Consider the following 19,618-nt stretch of genomic DNA (forward strand, 5'->3'; position numbering starts at 1 on the left):
GTGACAGGTGCTGCAATCTATTACATATACTGTACTTGTACTGACTGTGATATACAATCTATCCCAACACTTTAGCAAAATAGTCAAAAAATGTACACAGAATATTGTACCTTCCATTATCTGTATTATCCAGGACACCCATTGCTGCATATATGCTTACCAAAAAGTTTAACAGATATACAGGTTTCCCCATCCATCTGGGACTTTGTAAATTCCATTAAATATTCTGAATAGTCAGTCGCAGCAATGATGGTTTCACTATCCCCTTTATCTGTGTGGAAAGAATAGTAGAGAATACTGTGTGGTCATGTGAGATAAATGGTAAACCTATCAAAAAACAGGGCAATTGAAAGAGATCCAAGCTGCTGAAATGAAATGCATGTGATGGGGGTTGGCCAGGGGCAGCCATTGGTGGGAATCAGTGGTTTCTTGCTGGTGGATGTAAATGCTGCCTGAACACAATGTATGTGAGCAGCAGCAACTGTGATCAGCGGCTGTCAGATTTGGACTTTGTACACTATAATGGCCAGCACCACCAATGTTTGCATGTAACTGCTCACCTGAGTGGTCACATGTAAATAGAACCTCCAACCAACCCTAGATGCAGACAGCGTGTGTCCAGGGTTGGGGATTCTGTGAAGTTCTGGCCGCACACCAACTGACTGCAGCTAAGCCAACAGTTTATATGCAGCCATAGCACAGTGTGTTGCTGTATCCAGAGGTGGGTTTAGCCACCTTTGAAAACAGCAATTCTTCACATCCATGTGAATGCAGCTGTAATGTGATGGATAACTTTTAGTCAATGGAAGTTTGAGTGCCAAGCATATCTTTATTGCTGTCTTAGGGCTCATTCACAAATGCAATTTCTCTGTCGCTCATTGACAGACGCAGTCCTCTTGATTAATATCAAATTGGGTTATACTGCCCTCTACAGGAGTAGGACACTAGGCAGAAGGAAAACGTTCTGGCCACACCTTAGGGGCAGTCCCAGAGGGTATATCCTCTCTCTCCCTGCTACAGGATGTCAGTTTTTTTTCTGTCTAGTCAGGAGTAAGGACCTAAGTTCCTTGCTGGGATCTTTTGGTCCTGGCAAGATTTTTTTAGAAAAATTTTTTTAGGCAGCTTTTTTCTCCAGTTGTTCCTGTGAGATCTTCAAGCAAGTATGCTGAAACTGGGCGACGGGCTGGATGTTGAGATCCAGTGGTCACCCCAGTCAGCCTACGAGCGCGTGCAGGCCCTAGCTCCGCGCTGGGTCGGCCGCGACATAGTCCCACTGGACGGGGACTGACCCTGCGAGTTAAACGTCTCGCCGGGACGCCGACGACCATTTGGAAACTGAGTCACGGCATCCATATTGGTCGACAGCCCCCCCCCACCTCGGTGGAGAGGGGTTCTGTCAGGAGTTGGTGCCCGCCTGTTCCGGTATGGTGAGTAAAATGTTCCCCCTCTCCCCCTGACGGGTTTGTGGGTGGACGCGGGACCCCTCCCTGGGATGATCGGACCCTCATGATCCTGGATCCCCCCTCTATCCTATAACAGGTGTCACAGATCCCCCTCTTAAGGGTGATTTAGTGAATAGAACCAGAAGGCTTGGTTTGGGAGCTGACTATCGGAAGTCACTGTATGAGGGGCACTGTAAAGGGACCATGACTGAAGTCAGTGGCTGGCAATGTAAGAAGGTGATAGCATCCTACCTTATACATAAGGTTGCAATACAGGCCGATGCCTGTGCCTGGACTACCGCCATCCGCAGGCCGCCATCCTCCCGCAGGCCGCTCACCTCCTGCAGGCCGCACAGGCCGATAAACTACCTTCCGCAGGCCGCAGCAGGCCGCTGCCATCTTTCCACAGGGGCAGCGGGGCCGCCATCTTGGCGTAGCCTCGTGTCTCCAGCATGGGAGCGGCCATTTTGGAAGTGACCAGCTACCTCGAGGAGTAGCATGGGAGGCGCCGGAAGGCGTGTAAAGGGGCGGAGCCGCCTCCTTTTACCCGGGAAAAGGATCCAAAGGACTTCCTGTCTGTAAGAGACAGCGCTGAGAGCAGGTTGATAGAAACTTCTGTGCATCAGGTGGTGAGCCTTGGGGTCTCTCTCTCTCTCTGTGGGGTCCAAAGCAGGTAACACTGAGGGGCGCTGTTGCGCTGGGGGATTACAAAAGGTAAAAAAAAAAAAAAAAGTTTTTTTCTTTAAAATTATTTTTTGTTTGCTGGCAAGTGTCTGGGATTAATCATGGACCCTGCCACACATGTATCCCCGCCTGATCCCCTCGAGGTGGCCGCAGGACCCTCCAGTGCCCCACTTGTGATTGATGCATTATCAGCAGTTTTGGAGTCTTTGGTATCCCGGGTGGAGGTAGCCTGTCAGGGACAGGGGGCAAGAAAGCGACCCCCGCCTACCCCTATTTCATCTGACACTTCAGATACGGATTCTGAGCTTGTCAATGCAGCTGCAGGCCCCTCTTCTGGGGCTGCTGTCTCAGGTACGGTCTCCTCAGATAGTGAGGAGGACGTTTCTGCCTCCGCCATAGCGCAAGAAAAAGCGTTGGTGGACGCACTGGTCATGTCTGTCCGGGAAACCTTAAGCCTTGAGGTTACACCGACAGAGGTAGCTGACGCTGAAATTCCCTTTGGTACCAGCAAGCCTACCAAAATGGCGAAGGTTTTTCCCTTGCCCAAATGTTTTGGTAATCTAATTAAAGAAGAATGGGATCGTCCGAAACGAACCCCTGCTATTTCCAAACGCATTGCTAGGTGCTATCCGTTTGAGGAATCCCTCCTTAAAAAATGGACGGTACCACCAGTGGTTGACCCACCGATTTCCAGACTAAACAAAGCCACTGTTATCCCGTTGGAAGACGCTCCGTCCTTTAGGGATCCGGTGGATCGAAAGGTGGAAGCGGAATCCCGCTCCATTTTTTCCCTGATAGGGTCAACAAATTAGGCCAGTGGTGGCCATTGGTTTAGTCTCACAAACATTGACAGAATGGACCAAATTGTTACGCCGTGACATAAAGGGGAGAAGTATCCCCCCGGCAGTATCAGATTTGCTGGAGCAAATTATACAAGGGCTACAGTTCATCTGTGACGCCGCCCTGGACGCCACTCCCTTGCTAGGGCGTGCATCTGTTTCAGCAGTGGTCCTCAGACGCGTGTTGTGGTTAAAGTGCTGGTCGGCGGATCAAGGTTCCAAAAAAAGCTTTGGCAAATCTCCCTTTTCAAGGGGATCGCCTGTTTGGGGCCACCTTGGATGAGATTATAAAGGATCTCACTGGGGGGCAAGAGCACTTTTTTACCACAGACTGCTAAGGGTAAAGGACCTCGTAACAGGCGAGGACCTTCCTTTTCCGCTCATAAAAGGTTTGTTGGTTCCGCTGGTGCGGGCGATAAGGCAAAGCCCTCCAAAACCCCTGCAGGGGGTTTCAAAGGGCGCTGGTCGGGTAAACAAGGGTCCGGCTCAGCCAAACCTGAAGATAAGACCAATACAGCCTGAAGGTGCGCCCCCACCCATCTCTGGGGTGGGGGGACGTCTTCACCGGTTTCCGGATCCATGGCTTTCCAGAATCCCGGACAAAGGGGTTCGCGAGGTCATACGGTCGGGATACAAGATCGAGTTTCGATCACTTCCACCGGTGCGATTCTTCCCTTCAAACATTGGACTATCCCTGGATCGCTTAAAAGCTTTGCGGGGGGCAGTAATGGACTTGATGCAACAGGGAGCTGTTGTTCCCGTTCCTTGAGCAGAACGTTTTCTTCACTTTTCCCAAAGATCATTCCTAGTTCCCACCAGGAGCTGGAAGATTCAGTGAACCATTCGGATGTTACTATCTGTCAACTGGTCTTCCCTTCAGACTTGCATGAGGATCCTGGGACTGATGGTGGCCTTCTTAGAAGCAGTACCGTATGCCCAGTCTCATGCCCGAACTCTCCGAAAGGAGATTCTTTTCTAATGGAATAGGAATCCCGATTCTCTGGACAATCGGATCCGGTTGAGCGAGCGGACCAGGGAGTTTCTGGTCTGGTGGCTTCGGGCTCCGATGCTCAACTAGGGGAAATCATTTCTTCCGATAGAATCCAGGTTACAGACAAATGTATTGGAACTGAAAGCGATCAGACTTTGTCTGATTTTCTGGACCGAGCAGCTTCAGGGCAGCCCGGTTTGGATCCAGTCAGACAAGGCCACAGCCGTGGCTCATGTCAATCACCAAGGGGACACCAAGAGTGCCCTGGTGGCCATAGAAGTGGCCAGCATTCTTCATCCAGAGGTTTTTCACCAGCTTTGCCTTCATTGGGGCACCCCGGAGGTGGATCTGTTGGCAACTCGGCTCAACAGGAAGGTGCGGAGGTTTGTAGCCCGCTCCCGAGATCCTCAAGCGGACGCAGCAGACGCGCTGGTCGCCCCGTGGGGACAGTATCAGCTACTGTATGTCTTCCCTCCTCTCAAGTTGCTGCCGAAACTTCTGCGCGGGATAGAGGTGGAGGGAATTCCAGTTATCCTGGTAGTTCCCGGAATGACCTCGTCGACCCGGGTACGCCGACTTGGTCAGGCTGGTCGTGGACGCTCCTTGGAGACTTCCTCTCAGGGAGGATCTGCGGTCTCAGGGACCGATCTTCCATCTTGCTTTACAATCGCTGGCTTTAACGGCCTGGCTATTGAGACTCGGGTGCTGAAGGACAAGGGATTGTCAACTTCAGTTATTCCTACTTTAATTAAAGCAAGGAAAGCGACTTCCAGAAAAGTCTATCATCGCACATGGAGGTCTTATATTGCGTGGTGTGAATCCTTTGGATTTCCTCCACGTACCTATTCGGTGACCCGAATCTTGGCTTTTCTGCAACAGGGGGTTGAGCAGAAGCTGGCCTTGAGTACTGTCAAGGGTCAGGTTTCAGCGTTAGCAATTTTCTTTCAGAAACCTTTGGCTACCCATTCCTTGGTGCGGAATTTCATCCAGGGGGTGCGGCATCTGGCTCCGCCAGTGCGCGCGCCCTTACCGCCCTGGGATCTTAATTTGGTGTTGTCGGTTCTTCAGAAACCTCCCTTTGAAAATATCAGGGAGATTCCCTTGCTTACATTATCCCAGAAGGTGGCCTTCTTGGTGGCCATTACTTCTGCACGCAGGGTGTCAGAACTGGCCGCATTATCCTGTCGTTCCCCATATCTGGTGGTTCATAGGGATAAGGTAGTTCTTCGTCCGAATCCATCCTTCCTTCCTAAGGTGGTTTCAGAGTTTCATCTGAATGAAGATATTGTGCTACCTTCCTTGTGTCCTAAGCCCAGTCATCCTCAGGAGTGTGCGTTACACTCCTTGGATGTGGTTCGGGCAATCAGGGTATACCTGAAGACTACGGACTCGTTTCGTGAAACGGATTCACTTTTTGTGATCACGGATGGCCCCAAAAAGGGGTTGCCTGCATCTGCCGCGACTATCTCCAAATGGATCAGACAGACGGTGGTACAGGCTTATTCTATTAAGGGTCGGAATCCTCCGTTCCCTGTTAAGGCGCTCTCCACTCGGGTGCTTAGTGCTTCCTGGGCCTTCCGCCATCAGGCGTCAGTGGTCCAGGTTTGCAAGGCGGCTACCTGGTCGTCGGTTCATACCTTTACAAAATTTTATAAAGTTGATGTGTTGGCATCGGCGGATGCCTCTTTTGGCCGCAAGGTTTTGCAGGCCGCAATTTGAGGAGACTGTTGGTCTACCTCGAGGGTTTTTTTCTGTTGGGTTTTCAGTTGAGTCTCATCCTTTGGTTTGATGAGCCTTTAAGACTTCTAGTCGGCACCGGTTGGGCCTTCTGGATTTAAATTTTGATTTCTGTTATCCCACCCCTCATTTGTTGCACTGCTTTGGGACGTCCCAATTTGATATTAATCAAGAGGACTGCGTCTGTCAATGAGCGACAGAGAAAAATGGATTTTTGTAAAATCTTACCATAAAATCCTTTTCTCTTAAGCTCATTGACAGACGCAGTACCCGCCCCTCTACATTTGAGCTGGGTTGGGTTAAATTCTCTGACACTGCTTTGTGACATAACTGACATCCTGTAGCAGGGAGAGAGAGGATATACCCTCTGGGACTGCCCCTAAGGTGTGGCCAGAACGTTTTCCTTCTACCTAGTGTCCTACTCCTGTAGAGGGCAGTATAACCCAATTTGACATTAATCAAGAGGACTGCGTCTGTCAATGAGCTTAAGAGAAAAGGATTTTACGGTAAGATTTTACAAAAATCCATTTTTCTTGCATGCGTCATGCAGGGCTGTGTTTTGTCAACACAGGGATGTACAGGTGTTGGCTGCATTTCCATGCAGGCAGACTCCTTGTTGTCTATTGGGACACGCGGCTGCATGGATACAGCTGCTGTGTCCCATTGAGACATCTGTCCTCGAAATCCCCCTGGGTGCCTTTGCACCCACACAGATGTCACATTGGGAAACAGCGGCTGTGTCCCAATAGACATCTATAGGTCTGCCAGCACGGGGAATGTACGCAACACCAATGCATCCCCATGCTGGTAAAACACTGCCCTGCTAGTAAGGGGGGGGGGGCAGTAATGCATTTCAGAGAGGGGACTGAACCTCTGATAGGCGGTACTCCCCCCACCCCCACCTCTCACTAGCACATAGGGGTTGCCATGGCGCAGAGTGTTATAGTGCAGGACACCCGGCATTGGCTGCTTTACTGACAGCTGTCAAGACCAGGTCTCTCCCATGCCAGCTACAGATAAAGGAACTGCCGATACGCAATGACACCTGTGCGGTTTTCTCATCTACTACTCATGCCGAATGTCAAGATCTTAACGTGTAAGGGTCCTTTCACACGGGCGGTCCGTATGTCCATTTTTCCTCCCATCCGTTTGCGGATGAAAAACGGACATGATGCATATCAATGGGATTGCGGATGTCAGCGGATTATGTCCGTTTATCATCCGCAAATGGATGGGATGATAAACGGACAAATGGAACGGACCCTCCAAAAGTGCATCCGTGTCTGTTTAAAAAAAAAAAGTCATTGAGCGGAGGAAAAAATTGAACAGACCGTGTGAAAGGACCATAAGGGCTCTTTCACACAGTCACCGTCACTTTTTTTGACGGATCTGAATGGTCCCCCCATGCATCCCTATGGGAGACATGTCCGCTGACATCCGATCCGTCAAATCTGAACGGATGGAAACCTTATTTTCCATCCGTTCATCGGATCAAATGGGATTGGATGAGAATGGAACAACGGTTCGTTCCCATCCGATTCCCCCATAGAGATGTATGGGGAACTGACAGCTGTGTCTCCGCACACAGCGCGGAGAACAGCTGTCATTCTCCTGCTCAGCAGGGGATCGGCATTTCGATCCCCTGCTGAGATAAACCGAGTCCGTCCGATGGACGGATAGTGTGAAAGGGACCTAAGTGTGCTGTTTTATTGTTGAATAAATTGCTTTCATTATACTAATGAGGATCTGGTGCTGCTATCTTTGTTGTTTTGAGCTCCTTAGAATCTTCCCAGATCTTTTTGGTAAGCTACAGGACCCTTGTTACATGAAATTGGCTCTTGACCATATCATGCTGGTGCCATTGGCTAATAATTGTGGAAGCTGGTCCTTGTAGTGTGCCTAACTGGTTTGTGGATTTTTCTACAAGCACATACAATGATCACAAGATCATCGTCAGAATTGGATCATGGAGCAATGGAAGAAGGTGACCTGGTCTGATGAATCACATTTTCTTTTACATCATGTGAATGGCCGGGTGCTTGTGTTGTCACCTGGGGCAGAGAGGGCACCAGAATTAAGTATGGGAAGAAGCCAAGCCGGTGGAGGCATTGTTGCTTTGGGCAATGTTCTGCTGGGAAACCTTGGGTACTTTGACACGTACTACCTACCTAAACGTTGTTGCTGACCAAGTGCACCCCTTCATGGAAGCATTATTCCCTGATGGCAGTGGCCTCTATCTGCAAGATATTGCGCCCTGCTACATTGCAAAAATGGTTCAAAAATGATTTGAGAAATAAATAGTGATGGCCATATTCTGTTGGCATGTGCCCCATCCCCAATATTTTGCTAAAGAATCAATAATTTTCCCCAAAATGGGACTTTAAATAGCACTTTAAAGATAGTGTATATATGAATACTAATATTTTAGAGATAAAAATAGTTTTTACAATATTCAAAAGTTAGTAAAAAATATTCATAAAAAATACAGCATGCATTTGAATGGTCAATGACTGTCCTCTGATGTGATACAAGTGTCTTCTCTCACCTATTGTGTTTCAGAGAGAACAAATCTCCTTCATCAGAGGTAGAGACAGGATCACATTTCTAGAATGTAAATTTTAGATACTGTATATAATATACTGGCAATAATAAACATTCCAATATCACAGGTAAGTTTACATATTATTGCTATTATCGAATAGGTTTAAAACCTATACAGTAAATCATCATTTGAGCAACCCAGGTACGTTTTTTGATCACATTCAGTTGGACAGTAGCAAGCAAAGCATAGCCGTACACTATGCGTTGGTTCTTAGTCCTGCCCGGTTACCCAGTAGAGGATGCATTAAAGTGTTACTAAACGCACAACAGTAAAATCAGTCTGTATATGCAGTAAAGCATGCTTTTTATACTCCCTGTGGAAACTAAGATGTTAATCCTGTGCATTGTGTAAAAAGGCTGTTTGATCCTGTCTTCTCTAAATCTCCCCTTCTTCCACTGTCCCCAATCCATCTGCTGATAGTACAGAGCCTTGGGAGAACTCTGCACATGCTCAGTTTGGTGTGTATTGCTAGAGTTTTTTTCTTTTTTGTGAGGGGGCATGTTTATCACTCTGTCCAGACAGAGGTTCAGGCGTCATGCAGCCTCATATGACAGTCAGAGGAAAATGAAAACTCCTCCTACAAGCTTTAATCCGACACTGATAGAAATCACAAGACTGCTATATACTGCTGATGAGAAAAGGTATTTGGTGATCTGCTCTTGTGTAGATACCCCTTAAAACTAAAACTAAATCTTATATGTATGACATGTACCCAGTGCTGGTACAAGGTCATCTAGAGCCTAGGGCGAACATGCCAAATTCCCACCCCCCCCCCCCCCCCAAGATGTACAAGCATTATGTGCCAGCAAAAATCTCCTGCCCCCCCCCCCCAAAAAAAAAAAAAATTGATGACTAATCTGCATGTTTACCACCTAAGCATTTATTCCCCCTTCTCCAAGTACAAATTCACCACCCTGCATAAATCGCCCCTCCCAGCACAAATCTTCTCCCCCACCCCCCAGTTAAAATCCTCTCATTCCATGTATGCTCCCAGCATAATTCACCCCCCCCCCCCCAAAAAAAAAATAATTCCCTCTTCCTAGCACAAATCCTCTACCCCTTAAATTTCCCCTCCGAGCACAAATCCTCCCCCACTCCAAATCCCTCCTCCGAGCAGAAACTCCCCTTCCCCTATCCTCCATCCCAGCATAAATTCCCCCTCCTAGCACAAATAATGCCCCCATACATCCCTACTAGCACATGACCCCCAAAATCCCCGCTCCTAGCACAAATCCTCCTTTCCATCCCTTTGTTTCCTAGAACAATTCTTACCTCCTGCCGCTCTCAAATTCCCTTCTCAACACAATCTCTCCCCAATCTCATTGTGGTACCCCCGCACCTCACATGATACTACAGTACCCAGGACAGCCGCTCCTCCTGCCCACCCCTTGTCCTGGCCTTGCATGTACCCCATATACCTTTTACCCTTTATAAGCATTTGTATATAACATTCCATATAGATTTCTAAAAATCCACCCATGAACTTTAGTAGGTAAAGATCTTGCTAATTCATTGCTATCTGTGTAACTTTCTATTTGTGCATATTGATCGTATACAGTGCACTAATATACATTTATAATATATTCTTTATAGACACCAATATTTATGCATCTTGGTGACCACCTTCGATGTGTGAATACCATTCCTGATATTCGAAGAAGGGATTTTTACCTCAAATTTTACAACCTCCACCCCACGGGTATGATGCAACGTCTCTACCTGTCACCAGCTCACACTGGTGGTCAGACAGAATAATTAGATGTTATCACACTGAGGCTATGCTTTGAGAATGTATATATACATTTTGTTTATTTATTTGAATTTTAGGACTGACAATTGTGGCCCCAGTGGTCACTGTGGCCCTTCTTCCCCTTTAATGCATCCTATACTGGGTAACCGGCAGGACCAAGAACCAACTGTGTACAGCTATGCTTTGCTTCGTACTGTCCAGATGAGTGTGAGTAAATGATCAAATCTTCCCTGGGTTGCTGAAATTATGTTTTCTATGTTTTGAACCTATTTCGTAATAGCAATAATATATGTATATTGGAATGTTTATTATTGCCAATACATGGTATATGAAAAATTTACATTCTAGAAATGTGAGCCTGTCTCTGCCCCCGATGAAGGAGATTTGTCCTCTCTCAAACGCGTAAGCTGACAGAAGACACTTGTATCGCATCAGAGAACAGTCATTGACCATTCAAATGCATGCCGCTATTTTGAATATTGCATAAATATACTATTTTTATCTTTAAACTATTGGTATTCATATATGCTATCTTATTTAAAGTCCCATTTTGGGGAAAATTTGTGATTCTTTAAGAATGATTTGAGGAACATGACGAGTTTAGGTGTTGTCTTGACCTCCAAAGTCCCCAGCTTTCAATACAATTTGGCATTTGTGGGATGTGCTTGAAAAACAAGTCCAATCCATGGAGGCCCCACCTTGCAAATTCCAGGACTTAAAGAATCTGATACTGATGGCTTGGCAGATACCACAGCATACCTTCAGAGGTCTAGTGGAATCCACCATGCTGTGAGGGGATGCTATGTTTATATTGGAAGCCATAACTAGAACGAGCTCTCATGACTGATCTAATGGCGCTTTTCCACTGCATGGAACCTAAGGGTTCGGCTCGCTTTTGTGCTTTTCCACTGCTGGTACCGCATGGTATGGTGTAGGAACGGTACGGCGGCGCTTTTCCACTGCATGGAACCGAACGGTACGGCTCTCAAAAACAGTACCACCTCGATTGTGGTTCCAAGAGGTACCATATACGGTACCATATCCCACAATCCTTTGCATGCAGTCACTACTAGCCACTGATTGGTCAGAGAATCCCACCCACCCCGTTGTTATCCCACCCACTTAACTTTAGTACTACTTTAGTGGAAAAGCAAACCATACCGTACCGTACCATGTGGTTCCAGCAGTGGAAAAGCAAACTGGGCCAAGCAGGGCCGAGTAGAACCGAGCCGGTACTTGCAGTGGAAAAGTGCCATAATACTTCCTTCGGTTTGGTATTGAGCTGATTAACAGGTTGCTGCCATAATGGAGAGTGCCCCCCCCCCCCACAGGCTGGGCTGGGGCTTGATGTTTGCCCCCATGTCTTTGACTGACACCCAGGATGCAGTGTAGGATAAGATGAAGTTTTAGATACAACAGAAGTTTTCATTACAACAAAATACAGGAGAAATTCTGTTTTAGCTTCTTGGAGGCCCTGATGAAGCGGGGTGTCCCTAGAAAAGTGTAGGCCACTGCATCAACCTCATTCTCCAAGTGTATTGTGTTTATTTACATTTGTTTATGTGTATTGTTTAATGCAATTTTGTAGTTAACATTTTATATGAATTGTAACTGTTTGCTGTTGTGACTGTTAGAGGCATAATTAAAGTCCATTGAGTTACATATTGGTATTCGGTCTAGAGGGGGCCTACTCAATATTCAGTGGGTGGGTAGAAAGGTGTAGCTGATTGTGGAAATGACAATGTACAGTATATACACCAATCTGTTTAAGATGTGTTGGGCCATAATCTTTTACTGAGTAATTTAACATAATAAACACCACAAAAATACAAGAAAAAAAAAAGACGTACGCATTTTCCATTTGTAGTGGCCTTTCTCCACAGTTGTCATGTCAACATCCATTTGCTGACAACCCTTGTCTCTGTGAAATGTCAAGGAAAAAATATTGGAATAATTTTCTTATCCTCTCAAAGTAATGCAATGATCTTATTAAAATTGATTCTAAAGGTTTGATTTTTTTTTTATAAATAACAAACATGACATACTTACCTGCTCTGTGCATTTTGCACAGAGCAGCCCCGATCCTCAGTTTCTGGGGTTTTCCCGCTGGCACTCCGGGCCCCTCCCCCCAGATGAGTACCCCCAATAGCAAGCCTCTTTCTCTAAAGGCGTTTAGGTAGGCTCACTTCTGTGAATGGACATTATCCATTCTCACACACATGGGCGTTCTTCTCCGCCCCTGCTCTCTCCATATTGGCTCACTGGCTATGAATGACAGCAGCAAATGCCAATGGCTCCCACTGCTGCGTGAGGCAATGAGGAGGCAGAGACCCAGGAGAGCTGCTGCTCTCATGCACCTCGCTGGATCGAAATGGGGCTCAGATAAATATGGGGAAGGGGTGCACCCAGGTTTTTTACCTTAATGCACAGAATGCACCTCCAAAACCATGTAATAGTAGCTTTACCTAAAAATATTTTCCATTTGTATCCAGTCAAGCAGGAACTTGTACTAATAGTCGGTGGTACAGTATCTCACAAAAGTGAGTACACCCCTCACATTTTTGTAAATATTTTATTATATCTTTTCATGTCACTTTGCTACAATGTAAAGTAGTGAGTGTACAGCTTGTATATAGTGTAAATTTTCTGTCCCCTCAAAATAACTCCACACAGTCATTAATGTCTAAACCGCTGGCAACAAAAGTGAGTACACCCCTAAGTGACAATGTCCAAATTGCGCCCAAAATGTCAATATTTTGTGTGGCCACCATTATTTTCCAGCACTGCCTTAACCCTCTTGGGCATGGAGTTCACCAGAGCTTCACAGGTTGCCACTGAAGTCCTCTTCCATTCTGACATGACGACATCACAGAGCTGGTGGATATTAGAGACCTTGCACTCCTCCACCTTCCATTTGAGGATGCCCCACAGATGCTCAATAGGGTTTAGGTCTGGAGACATGCGTGGCCAGTCCATCACCTTTACCCTCAGCTTCTTTAGCAAGGCAGTGGTCGTCTTGGAGGTGTGTTTGAGGTCCTTATCAAGTTGGAATACTGGCCTGCGGCCCAGTCTCCAAAGAGAGGGTATCATGCTCTGCTTCAGTATGACACAGTACATGTTGGCATTCATGGTTCCCTCAATGAACTGTAGCTGCCCAGTTCCGGCAGCACCCATGCAGCCCCAGACCATGACACTCCCACCACCATGCTTGACTGTAGGCAAGACACACTTGTCTTTGTACTCCTCACCTGGTTGCCGCCACACATGCTGGACACCATTTGAATCAAATACGTTTATCTTGGTCTTATCAGACCACAGGATATGGTTACAGTAATCCATGTCCTTGTACAGTAATCCATGTCCTTAGTCTGATTATCTTCAGCAAACTGTTTGCGGGCTTTCTTGTGCATCATCTTTAGAAGAGGCTTCCTTCTGGGACAACAGCCATACAGACCAATTTGATGCAGTGTGCTGTGTATGGCCTGAGCACTGAAAGGCTGACCCCCCCACCCCTTCAACCTCTGCAGCAATGCTGGCAGCACTCATACTTTTATTTCCCAAAGACAACCTCTGGATATGACACTGAGCACGTGTAATCAACTTCTTTCGTTGACCACGGCGAGGCCTGTTCTGAGTGGAACCTGTCCTGTTAAACCTCTGTATGGTCTTGGCCACTGCGCTGCAGCTCAGTTTCAGGGTCTTGGCAATCTTCTTATACCCTAGGCCATCTTCATGTAGAGCAACAATTTTTTTTTTTTCAGATCCTCAGAGAGTTCTTTGCCATGAGGTGTCATGTTGAACTTCCGGTGACCAGTATGAGAGTGAGAGCGATAACACCAAATTTAACACACCTGCTCCCCATTCACACTTGAGACCTTGTACACTCACTCACATTCACACCTGTGACCATTCTCACATGACACCGTGGGGAAGGAAAATGGCTAATTGGGCCCAATTTGGACATTTTCACTTCGGGGGTGTACTCCCTTTTGTTGCCATGTTTAGACATTAATGGCTGTGTGTTGAGTTATTTGAGGGGACAGCAAATTTACACTGTTATACAAGCTGTACACTCACTACTTTATATTGTAGCAAAGTGTCATTTCGTCAGTGTTGTCAAATGAAAAGATATAATAAAATATTTACAAAAATGTGAGAGGTGTGCTCACTTTTGTGAGATACTGTAGATCTAAAGCAGATTGTACAATTGGATTGCAAGATGAATGGCCAGATTTAATATATTGCAATCACTTTTAGATCTACCAGCAAGTATGTAGGGCAAGGCCTGATTCAATGCAGAGTGATTGGATAGTTTAGGTAGGTATTCATATTACACAGTTTTGGTAGATCTAAGGTTAATTGTACAGAGATTGTAAAGCCAGATTGTAATATGTATGGTGAGCCTAAAGTTTACCATACGCCATACATATTGTACAATCTTCATAGATCTGCCATCAAATATGTAGTGCAGGGCCCTGCCTCATTTGATACACGTTAAATGGATTGTTTAGATGTGTTCCTCATATTAAGTAATTTTGGTAAATCTAAAGGAGGTTGAACGGAGATTGTGCAATCAGATTGTATAGTTGTCAGGGTTATTGGGTAGAATAAATAAAAGAAAAATTGAATTTTGGCATAGTCCTATATAGATATTCTGTTTTTATATAGAAATTTTGAGCAGTGACATCCATTTTGTTAAAGGTTGTTAAAAGTTCAAATCTCCTTCTAAGAAAAGTGTCTATTCAGGAGATTTAAAAAAAAGTTTCAACAGACATGCTGTGTTGACCTAAGGTAATAAATAGACTTTCTTTAGATATAGTCTAGCTGACGCTATACCAAGGTAATTTTATCTGTGTGTGGGACCATAAAACACTGGTTAAATATTCTGTGTTTAAACCCATTTAAAATAAGATTTACAGATATATTATAATCCTATGTGTAAAAGAATATTAACAATTAAATATATATATATGAATAACATACAAAGATATGTAGGAAAACGTTATATATGATATTTTGTTTCATGCTTGCTAAATTGTAGCTTTAACTGATTTTGATGACTCATCATTGCATGTTAAGAAAGACTTCATGTTAAACCTTGGCAAGTTGTAGAAATTAGTCATAAAACGTTTCTGTCCTTGCCAGAGTCTAGAGGGTCTGGAATTGTAAGCTCTTTGTCAATATAAGGTTCAAAGTTTATTTGTAGGTAAATAATGCTGTTATACTGAATCTAAAAGAGTCATACAATACTGCCATCTCTGGTGACTGACTGCTACTAATTGAAGTCTTAGGTTAGACAGTCATTTCCAATATATATAGATATATATATATTAATAATATTATGGTGTTACCAGATTCATTCCTTACCTAGAAGCATGATGGATATTATTAGATGGACATGTATATTAGATGAGAGTATGGATAAATTATTATGTTGTTTTTATGATAGTCTTAAATGGAGAAATCATCATTTAATTTTAATATACTGGTTAGAGGTGTTGACCAATGACATCACCAGTTAATGAATAAGTTGTCCCAACCAATGGGGATGAAGTTACTCCCTCTGGGTTTAACTTATGGTAATTTTAATAGTCCTTTGTTCAATACCATATAAAAAGGAGAACCCAGATGAGAGAGAGAGAGACACATCACATTGCACAACATACATTACACATACAACACACACGCTACTACAGCCATGCATAGACTCATCTATACATACTCCATTTTGCTCCATCATGTATCTGAAACTTTGAAGGACGCCAAACGAAACTCCTCCCTAACTGGCCACCATCTTGGGAATGCAGCCATCTTAAGGACTCTGGTAACAACCATTCTAAGCTAGCAGCCATCTTAAGTATGATAAATATACCTTGCTGTTATTTGAATAATATTTAATATTCTTTATTTCCTTCCTTACATGTTTACATTTCATATTTTAAGGGTAATGAGATTACAGTCCCAGCCGTATTAACTAGGGATGATCGAATGGTTCGGGTCCACCATCGGTTCGGCCCGAACATTGGGTGTTCGAGGTTCGGCCCGAATTTAGAACTTTTTGCCCAAAAAGTTCGGAATTCGGCAACCAGAACCGACCAAAATGCAATGCTTCAGGAAATGGGCTTTAAACGCCCGTGATTGGACCAGAACCATTAGCAAAAGCCAATTGAGGGGGCAGGAGAATGCTAGGAATGTGATTGGAGTGACTAGGGGGTCCCTAGGCCAATCATTAGTGAATACGCCCCCCAGTATATAAGATCGCCCCCGCCATATTCCTAGCATTGTTATAATGGACATGGAAGAGAGTGGAAGCAGTTCTGTTAATTTTACTTTAAAAGTGTCATTTAGCATTTATTAGTGTGAGGAAAGGGATATCTAGTGTAGTTAGAGTGCTCCTTTACACTTTAGTTAGCTTCAAAAATTTAGTTTCTGTAGGGAAAGTGTTAAGTGTCAGGGGACCGTAGTGTAGTGTAGGGTTAACTGGCAGTGACTGCTATGGCAGGGTGACAAACCCTTCCATAGCAGGGTGACCGCTATAGAGAAATTATCATTTCTCTGAATAGCTTCGGGACAGGCATATGGCTTCTCACCAGCCAAGCATTTTTTATGCTGCAGGGGCTGCCACTGCCAGTGCTTTTTTGAGGACATGTTTGATGTCAGACATGACATCTGAACATGTGTATAGGGGGTATATATAGACATATATGTCTGAATATATACCCCTAGACATATATAGGTGTGATAGTAGCAGAAATAAATGCTTGCGCTAATGAAATCATTTACAGTAATATATTTCTGCTACTATCACACCTATATATGTCTAGGGGTATATATTCAGACATATATGTCTATATATACCCCCTATACACATGTTCAGATGTTTTGTCTGCCTCAAAAGAACCCAAAAAAATGCCAAAAAAACGCTAGCGTCAAAAAAAAAATGCCCAGGTGTGTTTTTACTGGCATTTTTTGGGGGGTTTTGGAGGCAGGCAAAACATCTGAACTTGTGTATAGTGGTGTATATACACACATCCATATATTTATATACACACCTAGACATATATAGGTGTGATAGTAGCAGAAATATATGCTTGCGCTAATGAAATCATTTACAGTAATATATTTCTGCTACTATCACACCTATATATGTCTAGGTGTGTATATAAATATATGTATGTGTGTATATATACCACTATACACAAGTTCAGACGTTTTGCCTGCCTCAAAAGAACCCAAAAAAATGCCAAAAAAACGCTAGCGTCAAAAAAAAAAAATGCCCAGGTGTGTTTTTGCTGGCATTTTTTGGGGGGTTTTGGAGGCAGACAAAACATCTGAACTTGTGCACAGTACCACTATACACAAGTTCAGATGTTTTTCCTGACTGCAAAGAACCCAAAAAATGCCTGCTTTGAAACCGGCAAGGTGTGAAAACCGAGGAGAGAAGCTAACCCCCTGAGCTGAAAGTTCACACAAAAAAGTTCTTAAAAATTGTCATTTTTGATAAAAAAGCCAATTATTGAAAAAAAAAAAAAGAGAGATTTTTACTTTGGATTTCAGATCTGGGGGGTCTAAAAAGTGTACATGTGAAGTTTCAGCTCTGTAGCATGTCCAGAACCAGAAAAAAAAAGATTGTTTGTATTAGAAAACTTTCTGACAGGGGGTTGGCTCCGCTCCTGTAACACCTTGCCGGTTTAATAGAAGGCATTTTTTTGGGATCTTTGCAGTCAGGAAAAACATCTGAACTTGTGTATAGTGGTACTGTGCACAAGTTCTGATGTTTTGCCTGCCTCCAAAAACCCCCAAAAAATGCCAGCAAAAACACACCTGGGCGTTTTTTTTTTGGCATTTTTTGGGGTTCTTTTGAGGCAGGCAAAACATCTGAACATGTGTATAGGGGGTATATATAGACATATATGTCTGAATATATACCCCTAGACATATATAGGTGTGATAGTAGCAGAAATATATTACTGTAAATGATTTCATTAGCGCAAGCATTTATTTCTGCTACTATCACACCTATATATGTCTAGGGGTATATATAAATATATGGTTGTGTGTATATACACCACTATACACAAGTTCAGATGTTTTGCCTGCCTCAAAAGAACCCCAAAAAATGCCAAAAAAAACGCTAGCGTCAAAAATAAATGCCCAGGTGTGTTTTTGCTGGCATTTTTTGGGGGTTTTGGAGGCAGGCAAAACATCTGAACTTGTGCACAGTACCACTATACACAAGTTCAGATGTTTTTCCTGACTGCAAAGAACCCAAAAAAATGCCTGCTTTGAAACCGCCAAGGTGTTACAGCAGAGAAGCCATATTCCTGTGCTGAAAGTTTTCTAATACATACAATCCTTTTTTTTATTGGTTCTGGACATGCTACAGAGCTGAAACTTCACATGTACACTTTTTAGACCTCCCAGATCTGAAATCCAAAAATCTCTTTTTTTTTTTTTTTTAAATTTTTTCAATAATTGGCTTTTTTATCAAAAATGACAATTTTTAAGAATTTTTTATGTGTGATTTTGTGTCTGGGGGGTCTAAAAGGTGTACCTGTGAAGTTTCAGCTCTGTAGCATGTCCAGAACCAGAAAAAAAGATCATATAGGTGTTAAAGTTAAAGGAGGGTCCCGACCCACATCCCTGTTCTACTGAAAAATTATCTTTTTTTTTTTTCATGGTTCTGGACATGCTACAGAGCTGAAACTTCACATGCACACCTGTTAGACCCCCCAGATACTAAATCCAAAGTCAAAATCAAAAATCTCTCTTTTTTTTTTTTAATTTTTTCAATAATTGGCTTTTTTATCAAAAATGACAATTTTTAAGAACTTTTTTTTGTGTGATTAACAGTTAATGGGGCATGACCCAGAACCCTAGGCACTTTTTAGGGGCATTTATTGGGTTTTGGGGCTTCAAAATGGTGTTTTTTGATTACCGAAGTTCGGGTCCCATTGATTTCAATGGGGTTCTGAAATCCGGGCCGAACTTTCGGGAAGTTCGGATGTTCTGGCCGAACCGAACTTTTCAAAAGTTCGATCATCCTTAGTATTAACCATATGTAGATTTTTCTTTAAAAACTGATTTTTGTTTTTATACATTTTATTATCAGATTTAGCGCATATTGGCGTATTAGTCTCACGTTTTGCATAGCCTATTCTCGCTTCATCTGCAGTGGAGTGACTATCGGCTGCGCATAGCGCAGACAGTTGTGGTCTGATTATATAGAACATTCATTTATGGTTTATACTATACCTGGAGAAAACGGAATCTTGCTTTATTTTTACTTTCATTATTGAGCTACATTTCACATTGCATTTATTGTTTGAAGTTTGTATTTTATGTAAAGTTATCTTTTTGTGTCATCTCAAGTCTGATCACTTATGGTGAATACATGTCTTGTGAATAAGACTGTTTTCACTAAGATTGGTATATGCTTTTAAAAAGAAATGAATCGATAAAAAGAATTCGCTACATATTTATTTGTGGAAATAAGTTGAGATTCTCCTACCTCACAGATCTTTGCTTATTGACATAAATAGACACTGTTATATTCAGAGCAGTATAAATATT

At 43.8% G+C, this 19,618-nt stretch overlaps 1 protein-coding gene across 1 annotated transcript in view; it reads right to left on the reverse strand.

The window, feature by feature from the left end:
- The window catches only part of LOC309560706 (olfactory protein-like), a 38,558-nt gene that overhangs the window by 12,052 nt on the left and 6,888 nt on the right, over positions 1-19,618 (reverse strand). The window contains exons 3-4 of the mRNA XM_082264332.1: positions 11,896-11,966; positions 161-271 (exon numbers count right to left, since the gene is read on the reverse strand). Coding sequence (XP_082120458.1) covers positions 161-271; positions 11,896-11,966 — 182 coding nt within the window. The remainder of the gene's footprint in view (positions 1-160; positions 272-11,895; positions 11,967-19,618) is intronic.

Source organism: Pelophylax lessonae, assembly GCF_965119305.1.
Source record: "Pelophylax lessonae genome assembly, chromosome: 7".
Taxonomy (NCBI): Eukaryota; Metazoa; Chordata; class Amphibia; order Anura; family Ranidae; genus Pelophylax; species Pelophylax lessonae.